Here is a 25634-nt window from a genome sequence, read left to right on the forward strand (position 1 = left end):
CATCCGGTCCCGTCCCGCCTGGTATCATTACGTTCCGTCCTGTCCCGTCCGGCCCCGTTCGGCTGTCCACGTCCGTCTGATCCCGTCTGGTTCTATCCCATACGGTGCGGTCCCCTACGGTTCCATGCGATTGACTTAGCAAAGCTGTTTGAGAATCACTGCACTCAGACTGGAACGCAGTTGTAGTTTTACGGGCATCAGCTACCTTGGTTATTTAAGAATGGCATAAAGCTGGAGTGACGCGTGGCGGACGGCTGGATGATCCCACTGCAAATGACCACTCGCGCTAAGGTCAACCCGGTGCCGCGGGTCACAGGGGCCGGCGAACGAAAGCGTGACCACGAAATAGATGGGGATGGGATGGGCTTCACACAAACTGAACGACTGCGGTATTCAGATCATTCAATGACAGTGGAGTGGAAACTGAATGGGTGAGTAAATTTGAGTCATTAGATTTGTATGTATTGCGGGTATGAAGTTGTTTTTCTGACCTTCTAATATTAGGCATGTGTGGTGGCCCAGAGCAGTGCAGTGTCATACCTCAGACACTGGATCACGAAGCTCATGATAAGATTGGAGTTGACACTGAAATTGGCCGGTACCCACGCCCCACACATTGCAGACCTGTCACAACTCTAAGAAAGCTAGTGACATCTGAGATTGGAGGCGGCGCCATGCCGGCACTAGCGGCACCTTGTTGTCCCTTGATAATCAGATGCCCGGAAGCAGTGATGCGTTATGAAGGGATTATCGTTTTAAGAAGCCACAAACGGCTAAGCAAAGTAGAACACAACGTTAGTCTCGCCGCGTTAAGAAAGGACGAATGGGTGCGCCAGGTATGGCGGTGGATTTCCAATGGAGTCCCAGTGAATTAATTCACGAAATCGCTACGGTTGACCGCGAAAATTATCGAACTCTTTCATAAATACATTGACCAAAAAGTACATATGTGTCACCACATAAGTCGTGTCAGTACTGTTTTATCGTGACAATTTGCAGTTTTCTCATAGGGACTAATTCCTGCCTCTTCCACGTAACCTGTCTAAATCGGCTATAGATAACTGTTCCATACCTGCTGGCCACATTTTGGTGGACTCCGAGGCAGCAGGAACTTCTGTTAATCCCTAGCAACCGGGGGCTAATGACTGGTGTTACGAACAGACGTTGAGTAACTCGCCCAGTGAAGGACTCGGGTGAATAGCTACTTCTCATTTGAGGATTCGCCACTCATTTCTCAACCAGAGTTTGCGCCACTAACTTCTTGATGCGAGCCCAGCATGTAATGCACTTATTCGCGAGCGTGCAGACTGTCTGTCTGTCTGCTTTAGCCAAATGCAGGACACACACCGCAGCGCAGCTTGCCGCGAAATGGCACGTACGACAGGTACAACCTCCGTGACCATCCACGACATAAATTCACGCCCGCAGAAAACTGATGTCGGCTACAGCGGGCGCCAGAGGAGGACGTGCTTTGACATTAAGTACGGGAAATTTTCGTACCTTGGGAGAAAGCAAATTATGTGAAGGCATGACGTCGGAGTTGCTGCCAGACTGGCCGTATCAGAATTGCCATTGAAGCGGACGGGCTGACTCACTTGTAGTACTTGAACTTGCCTAGAGGTGTCGATGATTGCTGGTGCATGTTTCCGTAACCCAAATGCTGTTGTGTGCTCGTGTTTTACGCGTTCTTGTGGTGTTTTTGCATGTTTGTCCGTGTTGCCATGTTGCTCCATGCCCAGTCTTATTTCCGTCATAGCTTTTACCACTTCCCAAATTCTTGCATTATGTAGAGCAAAACGTGATTCGTTTTCGGAACTTGCACTTAGCGCATAACATTTTTTGAGGGCCAACTGATGTCCGTTGGTGGCAAAGGTTGTGCTGCCGCACGCCAAACTCGAGAGATTTGATGATCATATTTTCTTGACCTTGAACACTACGTAACCAATGAGGTGGCAGTATTCTCGTAGCGATTATATGGCGTCTAGCACGCTGGCACGCAAATCGTCACCCTACCACCCGCTTGTAAAACTATGGATCCCTGATATCTCAAAAATTAATAGAGCCAAAGTTTCCAAATTCACATGATAAAGAAGCCTGTATACGAACTCCCTTAGGAATTTTGAGGTTCCAGGTCATGATCTTCGCGTCAAATAAGGTAACAAAAGTCGACCTTCAGTTCGGCGTTCCAAGTTCCATCAGACTTCCTTATGCCACTGTCTTTAACTTAGATACCGCTGCTAAGCAAGATCACTGGTGTTCATTTAAGGTTAGTGACCTTTTTGAACTTTTGAGGTCACAGTGACCGAAAACTTATGAAATTGTTTTAATTTTTAAATTTTAATCATCGTCAAGGGTTTTGCTAGGTGGTGTGTCCTAAAAACAAATGGTGATCGCGGCATTTTAGGTCAGTGATTGCTTCTGACTTTTGTGAAGCTCAAACAATTATTTGTTGATCTCCCTGTGATCAAGCAATTCGGGATGACATTAAAAACTGTTCCTGAAAAAGGGTTTCCAGTAAAAAAGTGGTTTGGATTTTACCTCGATCTGACCCTCATAACTGACCCAAGACCAATGAATAGCCGTTATCTTAGAGGCAATGGTCTGATTGCCAAAGAAACCGTGTCAGTGATGTATAGCTTCATCTAACCTTCTGTTATCGCATCAGATTGAGCGGCTCCATAGGAATTGCTTCCGCTGATGACCATGGCCTGACTTTTACCTGCCAAAGGTCAGTGACCATACAAGTGCATCTAATTTATTACACCAAAAGATCGGCTTTGCAATTGGCTGCAGTTTGGGAAAGTTCGGTGCGGCTGCGTCGCGCCATTCGGAAAGTATCTGGGAAAAACTTTCGCTGGGAGGGGGATCAAATTGATTTTCTCACCCGTACGCGTGATGGAGCCGGCACTCTATGCCGGCGTCTGGGGAAGTTTTAGATGAGTTTTTTTTTAAGGCAAGATCCAAGTCCCGAGCCCCATGTATATGTGCTCGAAAGATAGTGCTGTGTTGTTTGTTTACAATATCGAATAGTTCATTCGAACCTTGATTCTTTTCGCAAAATTTTTGAACTGGAATCAATACGATTCACGTCAAGGCGAATGGAGTAAACATTGCAACCGTCGTGTTTTATGAAAGCACTTCAAACGAGGTGTTTCTGCAACACATTTGACCAAAGAGATCGTCCAGACCAGGCCAGACGTTGAAGACTCTGTGCAACATCGATCACCAATGCCTCAGGTGCTTACAGAGGCTCCCTGAGTGGAAGCATGCCACATCACCGAGAACATTGGCGTTCTGCTCTCAGCCAGTATTGCTTTTCTACCTTGTTAGTTAGCATGAAAAGCTTTCTCCGTCTGTCTCGGTCCCCTTCATCGTGCTCTATTTCCAGAGCGTCGATGGTAGACATGTTCTCTCGCCCCCACTGATTGGTCATTGCCGTCGTAATCTGGCTGCATTTCCTCCCAAATTCGGAATCATTCGCACTGTTTTGTGGCCGTGTATTTCGTTCAGCATGATCTCATGCATTGGCGTGGCATCCTTTGGTCGATTTGTAGACAAAAGCTCTGGAAAAAAACGGCACGGCGTGTTACGGGATAATGTGCTCGTGTAATCTTACAGCATGTTTGCAGTTGCCAGAGCGACGGCCTTAGGCGCCTTACGGCGCTCCGGCGTTTCGCATCTTCATCAAGCCCATCTCTTTCAACTTCGGGTTTATTCATGGTTCCGCCTGCTGCTTTTTGTGACGGTTCTGCCTCCCGGTCGTCCGTTATGGTGGCGGCCGGATGTCCGTGTCATGGCCGGGCTGGCGTCCTTAGCTGAGCCGGGGCAGCGGCACGCCCACACTAGGGACCGTCTCTGGTCAGGCTGGTCATGTCGCGTATGCTGAGCCCGAACCAGCGGCACGTCTGCGCCGAGCGGCTGTCTCGGGTCAGGCTGGTCACGTCACGTCTGCTGAGCCCGGACCAGCGGCACGTCTGCGCTAGGGGTCGTCTCCGGTCAGGTCAGTCATGTCGCGTCTGCTGAGCCCGGGCCAGCGGCACGTCTGCGCCGAGAGGCTGTCTCGGGTCAGGCTGGTCATGTCGCGTCTGCTGAGCCCGGACCAGCGGCACGTCTGCGCCGAGGGGTTGTCTCGGGTCAGGTCGGTCATGTCACGTCTGCTGAGCCCGGACCAGCGGCACGTCTGCGCCAGGGGTCGTTTCTGGTCAGGCTGGTCATGTCGCGTCTGTTGAGCCCGGGCCAGCGGCACGTCTGCGCCAAGGGGTCGTCTCGGGTCGGGCTGGTCATGTCGCGTCTGCTGAGCCCGGACCAGCGGCACGTCTGCGCTAGGGGCCGTCTCCGGTCAGGTCGGTCATGTCGCGTCTGCTGAGCCCGGGCCAGCGGCACGTCTGCGCCGAGGGGCTGTCTCGGGTCAGGACGGTCATGCCATGTATAACATGTCACACATGCCACACACAACAGCCGCAAGTCGTCGCAAGACAACGCCCCTTTGGTTTCGGACGCACGGCGTGAAATGTGTTTCCACTCTATGGTCGCATCTTATCGGGCGACGCAGAATCAGAGCAGCAGTTTTGCAGATGGCAGCTACTGAGAAGAGGCGCTGCGGCGGCCGTGAGCGCCCTTGGTGAGCAGTCAGCGTCAGAAGAACGCCGCCCGTCAGAAGGCGCTCCCGATGCGCCGCCCACCGTTCACCGAACCTCGCCGACCGGCGCCTGTGGCGTCCAAGTTGAGCGCGCTTATCAACGCTAAACTTGAGCGGCTCGGCGGCGAATCGGCTGGAGTGATCGGCTCGAGATAGGGGGAATAGCACCGCCGCTGATGCGCCAACTTTGCGGCAGACGACGCGACGCTGGCCGGCCGGCACCGCGAGCCGGCTCCGTGTCCGGGCCAGGCGCGCGTCAACTGACGGTCGGCTGCCACGCTCTGACGGCTGCCGGCCGGCCGCTGTGGATGCTGTAGCACTCCGCGAGATTCGGGATCTGTACTGGAGCCTGCACTTTCTGAAGGGTGTTTCCGCGAGAATGTGTGTGCCGCTCCGGTATCAAAGACCCCTGCACGCTGAGACGTGTGGAAAATGACCTGGTGAGGTATTTTCACTGCAACCTTCATTCGCTGCCAGTTGAAAAGAGGCTTCTTGACGCAGATGCGTATTACAAATGACCTGTGTTTTCACGATTTTTTTCTTTATGTGAGGACGACCTGCGTCGTTGACTGTTCGCAAGACGGTGAACTTTTATAGACGCAGAACAGAACTGGAATTCAGAAGCGCGTGTGCTACGTTGAGGGGTGGGCCTGGTACACTATGATGTTAGCGTTTCCTTGATCTCCATAGTTCTGGGCCCTCACTAGCTGAATGAACCCTCGTCTAGTGTGGTCATTAGGAGACGGGGAATTTAATCTGCCATTGTACGAACGGTGATTAGAAAGGCTGCCATTCAGAGACCCAAGAATGTAAGTCATAATTACTTCTACCTTGTCTCTTTTCGAATGTCTGCGGCGAACAAACATTGTGGGGTTTGTGATATGATGTTGATATGAAGACGGTATAATTTTGGCCAAATCATTAGCTGATATTTGTGTAGGAAAACTTAATGTTCAATAATTGCTCAGCGAAAGAAAATAAAATGCTTGCTTGACGTCTTGGAAAAATCAACGCAGATGCAGCGCTGAAGGCACCAGTATATATATATATATATATATATATATATATATATATATATATATATATTTATATATATTCACATATACATATCATAAACAGTCCGAACCTTCGGTGAGACTCGATCTAATGATCCCATCGCGGAATTCCAGATCAGTTGCAGAATGTTGCGGCGAAAGTTTCACGTGTCGTTAAGGTCCGTGCTGTCCTCTGACATCGCCGGACCCTTGGCGCGATCGCTGCCAACGGCCGAAGCCTATCCCAGTCAGGTGCAAATAGTGATCACTTGAATCGAGTCGATCCCACCTCTCCACGAGCGGGTAAACCCGAAGGGATGCACTCTACCCAACGAAGCTACCGACGCGAAGAATTGGAACCGCTGACACATACCACAATACCTGAAATCGATGTGCCGTGATAAAATATGTCGAAGGACGAGTATGAAACCGTGTGACGGCTGTCGCTAGCGCAGGTTTATTGGCGGTGGTGGTATGTTGGGAAAGATAGCGGTAGAGCGAGACGGATGGGCAGCATCTCGGGCCGGCGAGGGGATGAGAGACCTGCGGCTGGGGCCGGCAGACGGATGGGCAGCGTCCCGGGCCGGTGGTGTGGGGGAGGGGGGGGGGGGGAGGAGAGACCTGCGGCTGGGGCCGGCAGACGGGTGAGCAACGTTCCGGGTCGGCGGGGGGGGGGGGGGGGCGTGCGGCTGGGGGACGGCGGACAGATGGGCAGCATCGCGGGCTGGAGGTGGTGGTGGTAGGGAGAGGCCTGCGACTGGGGAACGGCAGACGGGTGGGCAGCGTCCCGGGCAGTTGGGGGATGGGGGAGGGGAAGGAGGGAGGGAGGGAGGGAGACCTGCGACTGAGGGCCGGCAGACGGATGGGCAGCGTCCCGGGCCTGCGAAGCGGGGAGAGATCTGCGGCTGGGGGACGGCAGACGGATGCGCAGCGTTGCGGCCTGGTGGTGGTGGTGGTAGGGAGGGCGGAGGCCAGCGGCTGGGGAACGGCAGACGGATTAGCGACATGTCGGGCTGGGCCGGGCCACCCGGGGGGAGGGGATGGACCAGGCCTGTACGTCCCGAACGCCCCGCCATTCTGCACAGCCAAATGGGTCATCGCTGGCCGTCGCCTGGGTTTATCAAGCCGTGTTGGAGACAAACTGTCGCCGGGGGGGCCATAGCGATGAGCGGTAAGTGGACGGGGCCGTGCCGTCGGCCACAGGGCGGATACCGCGCGGGAAAGGGGGGCACCACTGCCACGTGTCCTGGCGGCTGCAGGTCTGGCGATGGCTCTTTACGCCTGACAGGCAGCAGGCAGACAGGCAGCGGGCTCATGGACAGTCAGGGGTCAGACCAGGAGGTGTTGTAAGTGTGTCAACTTTGCTTTTCACCGGGATTCCGCATGGAAAATGTGAACCCCAAAAATGGTAGAGATGAAGGCATATGTGATGAGGGAGGGAGGAGTTTGCTCTGCAAACGTCCTCAGAATCATGACAGCTGAGTAAGTTGCACCTCTGCCGAAACTCCATGCACAGTATTTGAAGTCAGAATCCATTCCGCCGAAGCAGAAATTCGGAAGCGGAAATGGAATTGTTATGCGCTTTTGCCAGTGCCACGACCCAATGTCCTCCTAGAACAAGCTGACACCTGAAACATGGAAATCACGTCTTCCCCTCGCGGCCATTGATATCGCCATGGTTGGATGCGAATTTTGGTTTAAGACCTGTGCTATGAGACTGCGAAAGCCTGTTATGCCAACTGAGCACAGCCCAGCATAACGAAGCACCTGGACCCGGCCAAACGACACCGCGCCCGCCAAGCTGTGCCGACCGGTGTGCCAATCTGACGTGGGCGTGGGTCCACTCATGACAGAGATGCATTTACCGTGTCGTGACTGAAAGCTCTTTACCGTGTGATGTCCTTTCAATCGTAGCACTAGCTCCTGCTGCCAGTGGACCCATATATGTTGCAAGAGTGAACACATACTCGTGAGACCGAGCCCACGTCCGCTGCAGGCACACGGCACCACCAGCCTGCCGCCTGTCCTGTCCGCATGCGTGTTACCGGCGCGCAAGTGGCCCATTAACCCAATTAAGACATGCGACATTCGGGAACGTCGAGCCGAAGCTCGGTATCAATTATTTGGGCAAGGTCTCGTGGACGGCGCCATTTTATTTTCCGTTGCGCGTGGCGTCGCTACATCCAGCGGCCGTTAGGACGGATCTCGGGTGGAGTGTCAGCGGCGCGTTTGGGCGAGCCTCGGATCGAGCGTCAGCGGCGCGTCAGGACGGGTCTCGGGTCGAGCGTCAGCGACTCGTTTGGACGAGCCTCGGGTCGAGCGTCAGCGGCGCGTCAGGACGGGTCTCGGGTCGAGCGTCAGCGGCGCGTCAGGACGGGTCTCGGGTAGAGCGTCAGCGGCACGTTTGGACGGGTTTCGGGTCGAGCGTCAGCGGCGCTTTTCGACGAGCTTCGGTTCGAGTGTCAGCGGCGCATTAGTGCGAGCCTCGGATCGAATGTCAGCAGCGCGTTTGGACGGGCCTCGGGTCGTGTGTCAGCGGCGCGTTTGGACGAACCTCGAGTCGAACGCCAGCGCTGATTGGACACTGTTTGACCATAGTTTTTGTGCGCTGCTCGACTGATGGGCGCCGACTGCCGGCGGCCTACGGCTTCGCTTCAGGCTGCCTTGCGCCGACGCTAGCGGCAGTGAGGCAGGCCGGCTGGCGGGGCGGCGGGGCGGCAGAGCGCCGCGGCGTAGATGGGTATTCTCGGAAACCTTGTGAACCATGTTTAGAGGCGAGGGGGTTGTTTGTGTACTTAAGAGGTAAGGTCGTGGATCCCGTTTGTTTGATGAAGCTGCATTGCTGCTCTGAATCCCTCAATGTCAACTGCATGATAAATGACTCCGGATGGTGATCAGCCATAAATGTGCTGCCACTTTAAATTGCGATTTAAAAATCCTATGTGTTTAACGTCATCTCCTTGTATATGACGCAGAATAAGGTCACACACATTATTTAAATTGTCTTTTTTCGGGAAAAACTCTGGTGTGAATCTAATGTGAATCTATTGTGAATCTCCCCTGAAATCCCACGGCTCGTTCGGGACATTTTCTGTAGGCTCCGAAGCGCGTTTTGTCACGATAATTCCCTTCCAAGGTCTTTCGACTCTGGCTTTTTCATCCCCATGAGCCTTTCGGGATCGTCTTCTGGTCGTCTAGAGGCATCTTTACCATGGTGGGAGGCTGTCTCCTTCATACTCTCGCTCTCTCATAGTCATTTGACAATTTCGAGTTCTTGTCGCTCCGCAGCCGGAGCTGGGCAACGGTCAGTCAAATGGTGAGGTGTAACAATCATTTGGTGACGCTGACTGTATTTGGGATCGCTGACTATTTGTCTCCATGGCGGTATTTACCGCCATGACTGGATTTGGCGCTGCTGACTTTCTGACTCCATGGCGGTATGTAGCGCCATGGCTGGATTTGGCACCGCTGAGTATTTGGCTCCATCGCGCTATTTACCACCATGACTGTATTTGATGTCATGGCTGCATTCGACGCCATGTCTGTATTTCCTTTCTACTTTTGTCTGGGTGATTCTTTTGGTGCGGACATTTTCGTTTTGTTAACTGGAGAGGGCTTACGGCCTATTCAGTGGACCCCCGGGATTCTTCCAGCCCCTTGGACCGCAAACTTCAACGATGACTTTGATCATTCAAAAATATATATTGTATTGGTCCTATTTAACCCTCTTTTCTTCTGAACTACGCAAGCCTTTCTGATGCAGCTCATGATCATTCCTTTGCCCACGCACTTGTCCCTCCCCCGTCCGAACGTTGATTTGGGCTACCATTGCTGGTTCGGACCGCCGCATGTTTGGGTTACCATTGCTGGTTCGGGACTGATGTAAAACTTTAAAAAATCTCTCCTTGGGTAACATAAAATGGACTGAATCCGCTGAACGACCCATTTTTGAGGGGAGGGGAGGGGTCAGGCTGTCGGGCCATCGGCTTGCCATGCCTAATCATTGACAGAAATCGACCCCTGAGGAAGCTCCCATGTTTGTTTACAAACCCTGTTGACCCGTTAGGTTTGGTTTTGCGGCATCTTCTGGGTCCGAATACCTGCTTGCTTACGGTACTTTACTGTTTTCATCCCGGTCGAAGCGAAATTTGGCGTAAACCACTTGGAGTGCTTGCCTCTCATGCTGTCAAGATATGACTCTATCACACACTTAATGACTGTTTCGCCATCCGTCCCGCGCAATAAGAGCCGTGCCGCGACGTGAACGCCGCACATGCGCACAAAGTAGGCTCCATCCTTCGAGGGGCCGCGCTCAGCGCCAGTTTCAGATTTAGACGGGGCTAGGCTCTTGCGTATGTCAGTCGGGTGAAGCAGAATGGCAGAGTGACGCCGAATAGTCCCGAGGCTTCCGGCCGAGTATGGTGCCATCCCTGCGGCCGATGCCGTGCCGCAGGCGCACGAAACGTCTGGACTTACTCATACTTAATATGACAAGCATCGTCATGAATGACAGATTATATAACATCTTCCTTCTTGAATTTATGCCCAAGCCGAGCGGTTTGCACGGGTAATGTCGCTAGGGTTACGGTAAGCAGTGCCTTATTTTTGTACCATCCATCACCTTAATCAGGCGCTACCAGTTGATAGATTTCTTCCAGCCTGTTAAGTTATACCAGCAAAATCTCATTAAAATGGCTATCTCCATAGTTAGCAGTGTAAGAAAGAGCAACGTAACAAGCTTTAAAGAAAAGCCGGCAAACCGTGGCCGACAATCAGCTGGGGCTAGACGCTGGCTGCTAGTGCGCAGTACCGCGGGTGCAGTACAGCTGGAGGTTGTTTGCAGGTCTCCCAGAAAGAGCGTGACTTTAAGAAGATATCCGAGCGAGTGGAAACCCTACGTTAAGGCCTTTGAAGATGCTGCAGATTTGGATAAACTTGGAACGATATTGTTGCAAAAACAGCGCTTGATTTGAAGTCATCCCATTTTGAGTTCTCGCATGAGTCTGGTTGGAGTGATAATTGCTCGCAAGTTATGCGTAGCGTATTTAAGTGTGCACTTTACGAAGCGCTCGTCCTTCATGGCAGCCGCAGACAGACAGCGACTGGTACAACACCCTCCGTGCTTTTCAGGAGACGCTCTGCACATCGTAACGAAGCGTTAGCTGTCTGAGTTTGCAGTGTTTGCAGCTGTCTTGTATGTTCCAGGTCTGTACCATGTGAGGTCACTGACTCTGAACCTCGTGGTCAAAGCTCTGCACGTCGGCAGTATTGACAAAAGGCTCTCCGTAACGTATTAAAAAAAAACTCGTTATGCACCAGCTCTTCTGTTCCAGTCGCACTAAGGGTGCGCGCGTAAAATTGGACATCTGGCACGGCGGCCGTGGACCGAAGTGACTGATGTGCTTCGGTATGAGCGCACGAGTCATCTAAGGTCACGTTTCGGCAAGGTCTCAAATCCACTCAAATCAGCGGTGACGTCTTTCATAATACACCGATATCACCGCACGTCAACACTGCTTGTGTAAGGCTACCCAGGGAAAGTTTGAGTTTAGGATTTCATCAGACTAGGTCACATCAAAGTCACGGACTGTGTTCTTCGGAGATCATAAAGCTCTGTAGAGACGGTAAAAGCATAGTTTTGGCTCCATTCTTACGAAAGATGGCGATGCCAGTCGAGATGACAACGGTCATGTTCAGCGCTTGGGGACCGATCCGTGTCGAGAAAAGGAGTCCTTCCTCACTTTTCCTGTCCGTTTCGCCTGCACTTAATCAGATATGACTATGCTACTGCATGGCACCAACATATCGTGTTCGTGTTTACGGTCCCTCGCGGTAGCTGGCAACTGTTACCAGCCATGATGCGAATGTCGCCGCTTGAATGGTAAACGTTTTACGCTATCGATACGACACTTTAATGTGATGACATGACATAATGAACTGATATAATGCACCGATATAAATAAAAGGAATAGGTAGTAAGCCAGTCCCGACAGTTCTGCGTCCTGCAGCGACTCCCTTCCAGTTCACCTACCGAGGCGGGGCGCATTCGGGTCGCTTTAGGCGCTTGCTATTTGCCTCGTGACTGGAGTGACTTGCGGCCGGCGCGGTGGCAGAGACTGCGCCCAAGGTCAGGTGACGTCAGAGGTCATGGCGGATCGTGCCGACGGTTGCGGCACATCGAGCTTTCGCTGCAAAATCCGGCCGTTGACTCGGAACTTTACGATTGGTTAGACGGTCAGGGCTCACGCAACAAACACTTCTTGGCACGGCCCCTGCTTCCAGAAATCCAGTTCATTAGCAATATAGAGTTGCATCCTTCGGTATCTTCTATCTTCTGTTCCGGTCAAACATATGCATATCAATAAAGTTAAGAGAACCGTGCCCCCTCACATGGAGTGGGTGGGGAGGCTGTCGCCATCATGTGCCCTTTGTCAACACTGTGCCCCCCCCCCCCTCTTTCTAAGAGTCTGGCTGCGCCCCTGCGTAGGGCTGTCGGTCGTGACCCAGGGCGGCGGCTGGCCGGTGTCGTGCCAGAGTACACGGCCACCGCCATCAATATCTCCGGCATCGCTGTCCACGGCGTATCATACCGTCCTAATGGCACGCAATAACTTAGAACGGCGATCACGTTATGCCGGTAATAGCTCTGTAACAACTTCGGTGGCTGGCAAGAGCCACAAGTCACGCGAGCTGCGTCGCCACGACAAGCCGGCACCGTCCGTGATGGTGATCTTTGTACTGCTGATGGGAATAGATCCGGCCCTCGCAACTACCTCACATGTGCCGGAGTTGAGTGCTTAACCAAACTAGTGACCCTCTTCACTAATTGGTGGTCTTGGGTTGAAGAAGCCGCCGGAAATTTTCAATGGAATGATGACCGAGTGGTTGTGTGTTCAGTTGTGAAACTGTTGGAAGAAGGTCAGTTCTAATCCCTATTACAGTGGTCATATATATCTGTACATATTATCTATGCAAGCGCTTTGTTTGGCTCATGGACACTGCACGCGGTGGGAAGTCATACGGATTGCGTTTTAATCACCATGGCCACTAGTCGAGCCATCGCTGAGTCATCGATGAGCAGTCGATCGTTACAGCTCCTGAAATGTTTGATTTATCCTTTATTGTTTATTGAGAACAAAGGGCATATGCCTGGCTTACGACCACCTAGAATGCGTGAATCAACATGCCAAACGATTGGAATCATCGTTTCGTAAGGCTCAGCCTGTCACGAAACTTCCATCACATGTGCGGCCAGCAGCCCGCACCGTGCGTCCGGCTGTCCGGCTGGCGTGCATACACCGCGGACGCGCAGGTATGGTGCGTATCGCCACAGTGGTGGGCGCTGCGGCCGGCGCGTGGCGGTCGGCTGCCGCTGAACCCGGCTCCCGTCCGCTCCGGCACGCCCGGGGGCGTTCGACAGAGGCGTGGGCGCCCGCGGCCGGGCCGGATCTCGATCCCTGTTTACACCGGTCGACAGACGTCTCGGGTCTGCCGACTCAGCAACAAACGGCCCCTCCTTAACTTTTCTGTTTACGGCGGCGGACAGTGAATTGGCAAGGCGCGTCGCGTCGCGCCCGATCGCCCGTCAGGCGCCGCTCGGCGTCGGTCGGCGCGGCGGCCGGCGCCCGCGCCCGGCGGCCCATATAAATTACGCGAATTGCGCCCCGCAGGAAAACAACAGATACGGCCGTGAGCGGCTGAACTTGCGCGGCGGTCTTTTGTTGTCCGTTCGACACGCCATTGTGCCGGCGAGTGGGCGATTCATCGCGCGTCGAGCCGCTCGTTTTTGGCGAACGGCACCGAGAGCCTGCCTGGTGCGGAGCTGGCGGCGCCCGGCGGCCGGCGCCTCTGGGGCCGGCTGCAGGCCGCTTCTCTCGCCTCCCCCTCCCCCACCCCCCAAGGCGAAAGGCGGGCCAACACCCGCCTTTCACCTTGGCGTCGGCCCGCTAAGAAAGGGGTTGGTGGCGTACTTGGGTCACCTCATACACATTGTTCATGGGGGTTTTGCCGCCTTTCTCATTCAGTATGATTACAGACGTATTGTTTAAGACATTGGTTTAGTCCAGCCGCGTTAATTTCTGTTCGGAATGCGCTGACGTAGTCACTGGAGTAGGAATTTGCAATGGAGTTATGCGGTTCCCATGCTTTATGCCTGAAACAACTTCCTCTTGTTTAAATTCTACGTGTAACGTCCCCTGCGTCTCCTCTTTTATTACACCGTGATGCGCAAAGTAGGCTAATTTCTAATTTCAGTCAAATGAAGATTTGTTGGACTGCTGAAATGAGGTGCTTTACTGACGACCCGCCTGTCGAATAGCTCGTGCGCTTCTAATTCAATTTTCGGCTGGCTTTTTCACTGAACCGAGGGCTAACAGCTGGAGCCGCCTTTGGGCGGCGTCTCCCAAGCGGATTTGTTTTTAATCGGACTGATTTGGTGTCCGCCTTGAAAGGCTTCTGCGCTTCTGACGCTTCGGCTGCGCTGGCAGGCTCCGCTCAGTGGAATTATTTGTTGAGAGGCATCCGAGCCCTTTACCAAAAACAACTTCCAGGGCTCCCACTTTCGTTCATAGGCTTATTATTTGGGTGTATAGCCAAGCACAACATGGTCATATGCTTGTAAGCCTAAGGGGATGTTTGCTGAGGAGGTGTTTTTGCTTTGTGTTTATCCCTGTGAAGTCGTAACGAACATCGGCACTGGGCTTTGATTTTCAATCATGTCCTTCGAGTGAATGCTACAAGTGAATTTCAAGAGCTGTGACCCGGGAGACAGGCTTCAGTTTGTGCCAACAATCCGCCATGACCGCGGTTTCAAAGCTACTGGGTAGCGAGTTCGCCGTCAAATCGTTGATATTGTCGCCTCTTGGGTCTTGAGGTTAAACGGTCAATGATTGCTACCTCCTGATCATTGGAATAATATGGGATTAGGGTACGGCAAAACAAGTTTGGCACTCACTTTTAAGAATTACGTCTTCATTACGCCCATGGCATGTTGGGGTCATTGTATTACCTACAGGGTATGTTAGCTGTGCGGTAAAGTTAGTCACCTTTTACAAATAGTGGTTAACTCTCAGGTGACTCGTAAATGTTGTTACATCGCAGTGATGTCACTATTGCCCCATCCCAAATACACGCACACATGCCGTACACACACAACAATGGAGATTCTGACAGGAGGCAGAGGTGTCGATAACATTCCCAATTTTAGGACTTACCAAAATTTCCTGGGTGATTTTGAAATTGGACGGACAGAGACAAATATATTTTATTTTTTGACAGCTGATATCATTCTGCCGTGTAGCAAAGTGCTATGCATCTCAACTTATTTAATGCCGCTCGTTTTAAGAAGGGTTGGTTCTGGAACATAAAGAAGGTGTGAATAGAGCACACCAGAAAATACTCCTCCTGTAAACATGATATGTGAAAGTTCTATTATAAACGGCATCGACAAAAAAGGCATCGATGTTTATGTCTTCAGGAGAACTTGTGATACTCATGACTTACCTAGTTGTGATTCGTTACCCCTCACCATCCTGCTGCGCCGCCGTCGTCAAGCTCAGTGATAGCCAGGCTTAGCGGGCGTCGATGCGAATTGTTAATTGCGGATGCTTTCGCGGAAGCCTGTGATGCACATCACTGACGCACAATCATTTTCACCTCTGCATTCGATTCGAGTGAGCGTATGCAACATTGGGAGAAGTGACTGAGATTATTGATCGTGCTTAGTAGTTGATTTACATTGGAAAGAACCTGTAATTTTGCGGACCACCTGATTTTTGGACACACTGGAAAGAAAAAATGGCCGGCGGGACGGGTCGGGTGCGGGAAGGCGAATGAAGTCCTCCTGCCGCCCCATGCTGATTTCAGGCCCGGGGGTGGTGACTGCTATTAGCAGAGGGAGGGTAGCGGGAAATATGAAGCATGAGCTTTGGTTGTTTCATATTTGCTCCTCGAGCAATGAGTTTCCATCAGCCTGCATTGCTTTTGGCTGCTGTTAAGTCCATCCGTCAACAATGACCGCCAACGCTGCTTTAGGACACTTCCTTGTAGAAGCAGATGTCTAAGCTGCTCCTTCAAGTACGGCGATGTATGCGTATTCCATTCTTGTCTCTATGCGAATAAGAGTTATACGTTTCGCGGTGGGATCATCTCAAGCTGTCCTGGTGTCATTGATGAACTTAGCATTAAACTAAGCTGACGCAGGGGCGCGTTGGTAGGAAGCGTTCTCTCCACCACTCACATAATGTAGATCAGTGCGGGCAGGTGCCTGCCAGTTTTTGGTTTGGTGGGGACGCGCACGCCTGTGCCTGGCTAGTGGCGCTGTCTCATTTCTTTGCGTTTCGGTGAAGCTAGAGCGGTCGCAGGACACGCGATTGTTTTGGGGAATGGCTAGACTCAGACCCGTCCGGTGGCAGATGGCGCTAGCTCCTCCCTCATGGTGAATATTGCGTGAACGACGGTACCACATTGTCAACTCTGCGCATGATACGGGTCGCCCATTCGACGAAGTTTGCCAGTTCTGGTGCGGCAGCGCTGCTTGTGGCCGACCTTGTTAATGTTCGCCAGTCGCAACTCACGGGCGCCGCGTAATTAGAAGTCGGCTGCGCGCGAAATCGATTAACAGCCTCGACCTGACCGGGCGTGTCCTTTGTTGCAGAACTCGGCATCAACCCTGACCACATCATGCAAAAGGTAAGTTCCGAAGGCGATGGCCGCACCACGCCGTCTAGCCCCGCGACGCGGCTTGCTGGGGTGGGGTGGGGGTGGGGGGAGGGGGGGGGGGGGGGTACCACGCATGCCCGGGGCCCGCAGCGGTCCGCTGGACGGAGAGTTGGTGTGTGCACTGGGCGGGTGACGTGATCGGTCTGGAGGCGCCGCCGAGCCTCGTTCCGGCCTTCCCGGCGACGTGCCATCGGCTGGGTCCAGCTGCTCTCAGGCGGGGGTTCTCCCTGCGCTTCCGGATCCGATCACGAGCTCGCTCCGGCAGCGCTCCGCCTGGCTGGCAGGCCCGGCTCACAACCGGCCCAGCCCGGGTCGGGTCACGTCGGCGGCGTCTGCCACCTCGTTGAACCGAGCTCAGCTGATTTTGTCTGTCCCAGTAACATTCCACTGGTCTCTGGCTGTTGCCAGCACCCGTCTCGCGCGTTGAACGTGTGCTGGAGAGCCATCGGCGCGGAGCCACGTCCCAGGCCGCCGTGCGCCCTCGCTGTGGTCCCCTATTCCATACTTTAACGTGGTTAGGGTCGCGGATGGCAGCAAAGCTGCGCACTCCTGGACTTATGAGAACTCTCCCTGTGAGGACTCCCTATGAGAACGCATGTCAGACCTAATATGGGCAAGAAGTAGATACAACTGTTACTGCCTATGGATACATATAACGCACAGCGCTGGCGCCGTCGGATAGTATTTGATTACGTAGTAATTGGACAGTGATGCGGTTCAAACATCATGGCCAATCATGCCATCCAAAGGCGGTCGAGACCCGCCCAGTTACCCGAAATACAAGACCGCCAACACGTGTCGACCGCTCAAACGTGTTATTATGTATACAACGGCGACTTACAGCAATGACTGTGACTCTCAGCCAGGTGAAGCATGGGCTTCAGCGCTGACGTCACCGGTAAGGCAGGTAGCTACGTCATGTGTAGCTACCTGCTACGTCATACGTAACAGGTAGCTACGTCATCGGTCGAATGGGCGAACTTGAAGTAGTGAATGGGCTTCATTTGCCAGTGAAGGACGGCCCTGGCGGAATCGGTGACCACCGGGACAACGGTAAAAATTCACATTCATTAAGGGGATGCTACAGTAATGTCCAAAACGGTCCCCACATTGATATATTCTTTTTAGATATTGACGTCTGAAAGAAAATATTTGTGCCATCTGACGAATAGTATTCAGCTATCATTTCTGGTGATTCAACACGGGATAGAAAAGAACACGGGCCGGGTGGTCGCGGGTCAGGCTACCGTTCTCAGGACGGCTGCGTGACAGACGACCGCGAACATTTGGAATCCCAGAAACGTGCTTAGGTACCTAGACGGAGGTTTGGAAATTCATTTTCTGAAAGACGAGAAAAGGAGGATGCTAGGCGCCAAGAACCTTAGTTCCCGAGCAGTTCGTGGACGAGGGTACACAGTCCATGGATATCGAGTGAAAACCGCATCCCTGCAAAAACTCAGTACAGGGCGTCATCAGTTGTTGGGATCTGATGGAGGTGACCGAGGGTAAAATTGTCGCGGGCATAACGGTGGCAGGCAGGCTCGTCTTAGCCAAGCAAGGCGCCGCTTGCCTCCGTGTAGCCTGGAAGAAGATCCCAGCGTCCAACCCCAGGGATGTACTTTACAGTGAGTTGAAGTCGCGATGGCAACAAAGTTGAGACGAAATGGATAATGGCATCACTCGGAGGCCAAACAAGTTCAGTCATTAAAGCAAAGGTCGGCGAGTGGAAATCGTCGCGGCCTAAAACAGAACTGACAGAGTGATCATGTGCCCGCTGCGCATAGGCCACGCTTGCGAGGAGCACGAGGAGCACCTTCACCCTGGGAGCGCTGAGCCGCTCCGCCGCTGATGTGGGGCGCCGTTGCCTCTGGCGCACGTACTCGTTGGGTGCCGGAACGAGGAGCTTGGGCGGGACCGATATCTCAGCTCGGATCTCATAGTTCTACTCCGTGTTATGCGATTCGCCGTCGAACGATCCCCGGTTGGTGTTGACCTTTCTGAGAGGTATCGACTTCGGAGTTAGGTTTTCAGAGTTACTTCAGAGTTTGAGAGGTTGACCTTTCTGAAAGGCATCGACTTCAGAGTTAGGTTTTCACTGACTGAAACAGCTCAGGAGGCACGTCTCACATTGTCTGGATATGTGCTTGACTTTGACTTACATGGTATTGCTGTAATATGCAGCTGAAAAGCGCTCAAAGGTGGAATGCAACTGCTGCTTAACTGTCCGTATTCGAGGCATTGGACAAAGTATGTTAAATCTGGACTTGGATGCAAATACACATTGTAGTTGAAACCTGGTCAAGTAACTGACTGGGGGCATCGCCCCTTTCACTTGGCACCGATGCTTCTGTGACGTGCATATCCGTCGGGAGTGTTATGAATGACCACAGAAACAATGATTCCTTAACAGATGTTCTTTTAAATTTTGTTTTTGAATTTGGAAGCGCCTCGTGGACATTAACGTATACATATGTATTAAGAAACGAAACATGACCATGTTTTTTTGGGGGGGGACATAACGGACACCATTCTGCATTGCAAATAGTTTCCATATTTATGGCCACCAAGCACGCTCCCATGTTTAGGGTGATCTATCACAAGCTTGGATTCACTACATCTCTTTTGGATTGATATTATGAAATGACATGTGGCTTTGATCGCGGTTGCCATCCGAACAAAAGGCATGCCCAACTGAGGTTCTGCCGAAAATTAGATTCTGCTGAACCCAGTTCTGTTCTTTGGTTTTGGTTCTGTTGTTTACATTTCAAAGACAACTCGTTTGCCTGCACTTAAATACTGTGGGGTTGAGATGGTAAATGCCAGTGTTTGAAATAAGCTTACTGCTCTAGTTAATTATGATGTTTGGAAATTCAATGTGTGGCGTAGCATGAAGGACATGTAAGCTTTAGCGGAGTTTTTGATAAAACAATTTTAGAGGCAGTGCAATGTTCGAAATTTTGGCTTTCATGTGGGACGGATTTTCAAAATTCGAATAAATAACAGCTGCATCACTGATTGCCCGCTATTTGGGCTTGGAACGGGCAGTCGTTTAAACGTTTAAACGTTTTCAGTCGTTTTGGGCAGTCGTTTAAATGTGTAAACGTTTTCCACTGCACCTTAAGTGTACCCAAGCCCCTTACTCATTGCTTTTCGCTTACCTGCCGTCAGCCGCGTGCCAATGAAGGTGCTGGTTTGCCAGTTTCCAGTACGCACTTCAACGCCCCGAGCGCTTCCGAGCGCTGGCCTAAAATTCGTCACCACTGGCGCTGCATGCGACCGACCTCCGCAACAATATGACGTGAGGCAGTCCATGCGTGTTTAATGGCCTGCGATAGCCGGTGGCAGTGTGCTGTCAATGGCGCGCCGGCTCTTGGTGGGGCTGAAACGGTTCTTTGTTCTCTAGTCGGACCGTGCAGCTCTCGCCACAGCGCACGCCTGCCCACGCAATATAAGCACGTATTCGACCACTTCCCCTGAAAACTTGCGCATCCCATAAACATCGTTACCTGCACGTTCGGACCATCACAGATGTACTGGTGTGCGTCCGAGTGGACATCCGTAACACCCTATTTTACCTTGTGTTTTCATATGGGTTGAAAATATGCGACCAAAGCCATTACCTAGATTGGGTCCTCAAGTCTGTATTTTGTGAGATCGATCCACTGGGCTTCGCTTCCGTGGCGACCCTTGTTCCGGGTCCGCCAGCGGACCTAAATAACTGGCGCCTGGTGCCGTAATGAACGCTCCGCGGTGTGCGTGGTCAGCCTGGCAGCGGCGGCAGCACTGCTGCCTCGGCTCGGCTCATTCTATCGTGCTGTGGTTCGGGGCGTCTGGAATATGTCACGCGGGGCTACTCTCCCCTGTCGCCTTTGTCCTCTATCTGGGCCCCGTCAGAGATCTAGAGCCGTGTGCGGGCTTCGGTCGTCATTAGTGAACACGCAGTGTGCTCTTCGACTTGTATTTATGTTCGTGGGCGCCAGTATCATGCGACTTTCAAAGCATATCATAAAGGTGTTGGTTGGCTCGATCCGAAAATTCTCAAACGGTTCCAAAGCCATTTTTCCCGTTCATGTCCAGTTGAATAAGGGTGGTACCAAACATATCTTATTCGAGCCATTCCAAAGTGTCCACGAAAGCCCGTTCAGTTACGGATGCATATGAGCGTAGAACATCGTGCTTTGTCGGCATTGCATGCTCCATGTCTCCAACCGTTTTTACGGGATTAAGTGTTTTTTGGTCGCAAAAAGCAGGCAGATAATGTAATAGATGCGACGCATATATAAAAGCGACATGAACAATACCCTTTGTCAGCAGTCGAAGCTGTTGATAGGGTCAAAAATAAATCTTCTGCATCTGCCCGTCATGTGCAGGCGCGTCCTTTGAGTGTCGTAATATGATCTTACATAAATAATGCTCCTGGGGCTTTTAAAACTACCACTGAAGCAGTTTGCTATTTCACTAGAGTGGACTTGTATCAAGTGGTCTTACGTTAGCCTCCAATTATTCATATAATTGACCTTTCATGAGCCTAAGTTGCCTTTCATGGCCTTTTGATTAGCTTTCCAGCGGCCGTTTTAACTAGATTCTTCAATAATTTTATTCATATTACAATATTGTGGGTAAAGCTACATGTTATCTTGGAGCGAGAGCGTCTTCAACACGACGTATAGAGTTAACCGTAGCATGAATTAGGGTTCGCTTGATCGAAAGCCCTACCAGAGACGTCAGGATCGGCATCTCTAACCACATGTTTATTACACAAATACATGTGTCAACTTAGTATATGCAGGTATACAGAAGAAGCGTTGATATACGTTAGGCGTGTTGGTTATATGTTGGTTATGTGACAATGGCGCCTATTATTTAAGAACAGACGGTGTCGTTCCATCGCTTCACTGTTTCAATGAGCATCTGTCGAACAGTCACTATTACTGCGATGGCTGCCTCCGAAAATCACGTTTATAATGTTAACGCAAGTCGACGTTTTGTAACAAATTGTTTGCCATGCAGCCCACTTGGATGCTCATTATCAATTTCTCCATGGACTCGGAAGGGGGAGAGATGGGCCCGCAATCTAGCGACACTGGGCACGAGTTCCCGAACGAGTGCAGTGTTTTGCCCGACTGGTACGGAAAGGTCGGCTGGTAACTAGCCAAAGAGGACCAACTTGTCCTGGGCGGCCGTGCTCTATTGTCACACGGATATAAAACGGTTCGTAGTCTTACCTAACTAAACGCCGGAGGTGTCACTTTTTGATGAAATCGGGCGGCTTAGCTTGAGCGGTGGGCTTAGGATATACAACATATGTTTTTAGGAAGTGCTCTAAATCCAACCGTTCAGACGATTTGAAAACAAACACATTTTATTATCGTTGTGTTATCCTTGCCCTTTCTTGTTCGCTCACAATATGCTTTCAGCTTGTTTCTCAGCGGTATTATTGCCTACATTTACAACCCCGTAGAATGTTCTATCCACGTAATCCACACGACCGGGGTTAGTTGATGTCCCATGTCCTGGCTTTTGCAGTAATGGAGAGCGTAGTGCATAGTAATGACGCGTCAACATATGAAGGATGCAGTGGGGGTCCGATGAAATTAGATAGCACCGGCCCTCTGTTCGCCGAAATGGAGATTGTCAGCAGTCTCTCCAATAGAAAACTTCTCCAATGGTCCAAGCGTGATAACGTTATCATCCGCTTCAAGTTGCGTGAATTCTCCAGCTAGCAGGTCGCGATTTGCGAAGGAAACGTTTTACGGAATATACCACCTGTGGCTTTTCAGCTGTTCCAGAACCACGTGAGCCAGATACACAATGCACGCTGGGCAGATCATGTACATTATTTTTGCTCATGCGCTTTATATTGCTCATGCGCGTTTTATTGCTCATTCACGTCATATTGCTCATGCGCATTGTTTTGCTCATGCGCATAGTGGGATGCATGGATATCAAATCATTCAGGCATCAGTTCCCACACTTGTTTGTATCCATTGTTCCTTTACCAATGCGAAACAGAACAATGAGTTTTACATGGGTGCCAAATGAGCAGGGCAGTCGGCGTGCCCTCAAGCCCGAATCTCAACATTATGAAGTTTTTGACCGCCGTACCGCTGTTGCTCCCCTTCATAGAATGTCCAGTAATTCGGAGCCAGCCAGATGATCAAAAGTAGTAATACATTTGATGTGTAATATGTTGAGCGCTACATCTATTATTTAGTTAGTTTGGTGCGCAATTTCATTCCATCGTTCTGCCAAGTCCCTCTCTCTCTTTCCACAGGCAGTACTTAATTTCAGGATGCAAACTTGTTTTTCCTCTCTGCAAAGGCCAGTTCATGAGCAGTAAGTGCGAGTAAGTGCAGAGTAAGTGCGACTTGGCTCGGCAGAAACCTTTGCGGTGTCGTTGCCGTCATGACAGCGCCCCGCTTCGTGAAGGACGTGTTGATGTACCGGCGGAGGCAACTCACATACCGATCATCACCAATGACGACGATTGCTGGCTTGCCGTTGCAAGCTTGCTGATCTTGATCTGTACAACTGCACATATGCCAGTGCCAGGATTCGCGCGTCGGTGCATTTGGGCCGCATGCTACGCGAACGACTCAGGCGGCTTTCCAATGACGGGACCCGTCCAACGTGCGGTCGTGCTGTCGTATAAGTCTGACGGCCCGAGTGGCCCGAAGTCTGACGGCCCGAACGGCCCGAAGTCTGACGGCCCGAACGGCCCGAAGTCTGCAGGCACTCTTCAGGCGCCTGGCCGGCTTTTGTCCCGAGCTGCATCCTACCTTTCACGGAGCGGGAAGGCCGACAGACTTTGTTCTTGGAACGAGACAAACACTATTAGAGATATTTCGGTTTTAGTCACTCAGCGGCTGGGTCAACATCAATTAGGCTGAACTGGAATCTGATCGTGGCCTTTTTGCATTTAAGCCACAGACTAGTATTTTATTAACAGGCAGCCGACTTTCCGGATGTCAAGGAGCCGTTCGTAAATTGCGCCGTGTATTTTAGGCGAGTTTCAACCCTCCCCTGGCTACGCACTCGCGGTGCCCGCCCTTCCTGCCAGGGTGAGAGGCAGGTGATGCCCTGTAGCCTCAGCAGCTGAATGCGTCTTGTAACGTCCCGATGACGACGGTCATGCTGGGCAAGACGTCTCCGCTGGTCACACTCTTAAAGACATTTTTACAAATACTTTACCATGGTTTGCGACCATACCTGGGCGTAACGTTACGCTGTCCAGAAAGCCACGCCCCTTCTTACGCTTTTGCTCATGCTCCATCACAAACTCGTCCCATCGCGCGTAACGTAATCTACGGGCTACCCCAAACTGATGACGACATATCCTCGTGCTCCAATAAATAGGCGTACCGATGACGCGGCCGAGGTTGCGTACTGAGAACGGCCTTGAAGGTGCTGAGCCGGGCCAGATGGCTGACCACGCTAGCCGCATGGGTGTTCACTGAGCCAGCCCGTCCCCCCTTCGGCACACACGTGCGTCGGTGCCCCGAAGTAGCTTTTGTTGACCGTTATGTTTGTAATATTGCGACGACTGCTGTTGCAGGCGATGTTGCGCGCAATAAAGACAGCCACAACGAAGCAGGAGTTTAAACACGAGGTCCAGGCATCGAAATTCAATGAAATCTAATGCCTTAATGCTCGGCTTATGTCCTTATCAGGGCGTAGCCGACTTACACGGGTATATCGCCTTCTGCTACTTTATCTCTTCTTTATAAACGTGATGAAGCATGACTGATAAACTTGCATAAATGAATACAGCAGCGGGCTTTCGGCCTAATTTACTGGGGAGTGTCGCTCGTGGCCGTGGCTGACATGACCGGCCAGCTTAATGTAGCGTCTAGTGCTGTTCTTTGAAGCCGCTTTTGCTGTTGCTTGGACACTGAGAGCCATGGGCGGACACTGAGAGCCACGGGAGCCAGAGCGGTCTTTCCGTGATTGAGTTGAACTGATGATATTTGCTGGGATGAGCTCTGCTGTCTGCAAGCACCTGGACATCACTGGAGCTAAACCATGTCACAATGCGACGATCGAAGAAATAATAAGACATCCAGAAAGAGTTTCATGCGGCTGATGAGCACATTACAGGGAACATGCCATCTTTTTGTCCTTTTCACGTATTGCCAGATCAGACGCATCCGATTTGCTATTGACTCGCATTCATTTTGCCGTGTAGCACCCATGTCGTGTGTAAGTCTTTGCGGTAGAAGTAATGTCGTGTATAAGTAGACCCTTTTTATTATTTGTTTGCAGTGGAAGTAATATCTTGAGTAACTAATGTCGTAGCACTACTGTCGGCAGGGGTTTTTGCCGTAACACTAATGTAGTGACACCCTGTAGAACGTAGTGAAACGGCTAAGTCTGACAAGGGTGAGTGACTTCATAACCACCACCAAATTGAAACATATTTGGTCTTCATTTTTACCAAGTTTCTGTCTTGTCCAAAATAATTTGCACTTCATAACACTCGCAACATTACGTATATATTCTTCTATATATAAATATATATATATATATATATATATATATATATATATATATATATATATGGCTTCACCATGAACATGCGGGAATACTTTTTGGTTAACGATAAGCAATGGCGCAATTGTTCGTCATTCCTGCCCGGACAGTTATGCTGCATTTCGATGGCTCGCAGTTTTCACCAAGGCACGTCTTTTGTCACTGACAGTGCGCCCTAATCCTCATGCAAGGCGTGCCTTCGCCCTCACACGACAAAAACCGGGGAGTGGTGGAACAATAGCCTCGCCAATTGTCAGGAAACGAGGGTCGGATGGGCCCAATTAGCCATCGAATCCGGTGCACGAGGTCCGTGCGGAGGGGACGGAGGGATCTCGGCAGCAGCGGGGAGGCCGGCAGCGCGCGGGCACCGGAGCGCGCCGCCGCCGCTGCCGACCACGAGTCCTCTCACAAAGCTACAGGAGCTGACGCCACGCGCTCCGAGAATAGGATAGACGCCGAACCACGAGTCCTCTCACAAAGCTGCGGGAGCTGACGCCGTGCTCTCTTCGTATGGAACGGACGCCAGCCACAAGTCCTGTTGTTCATAGAATTGCATGCAGATACAAATACTATAAGACGTGGACAAATCAAATAAAACAACAGCTGTAATGAAACATGTTAAAAAATTAGTGCAATCGCAGTTAGGTAAAACCGTATTAGATGTAAGTGCCCTGTGGCCTTGGTCGTAAATTGCGTCTTCTGAAGACGTGGTT

At 51.5% G+C, this 25634-nt stretch overlaps 1 protein-coding gene across 1 annotated transcript in view; it reads left to right on the top strand.

Annotated features, from left to right (window-relative positions):
* The window catches only part of LOC119092118 (protein YIPF5), a 49198-nt gene that overhangs the window by 6777 nt on the left and 16787 nt on the right, over positions 1 to 25634 (top strand). Inside the window, exon 4 of the mRNA XM_037215096.1 lies at positions 16328 to 16362. Within this exon, the coding sequence (XP_037070991.1) occupies positions 16328 to 16362 (35 nt within the window). The remainder of the gene's footprint in view (positions 1 to 16327; positions 16363 to 25634) is intronic.

The sequence above is a fragment of the Pollicipes pollicipes genome, unplaced genomic scaffold (genome assembly GCF_011947565.3).
Source record: "Pollicipes pollicipes isolate AB1234 unplaced genomic scaffold, Ppol_2.1 Scaffold_3447;HRSCAF=4054_pilon_pilon_pilon, whole genome shotgun sequence".
Lineage (NCBI taxonomy): Eukaryota > Metazoa > Arthropoda > Thecostraca > Pollicipedomorpha > Pollicipedidae > Pollicipes > Pollicipes pollicipes.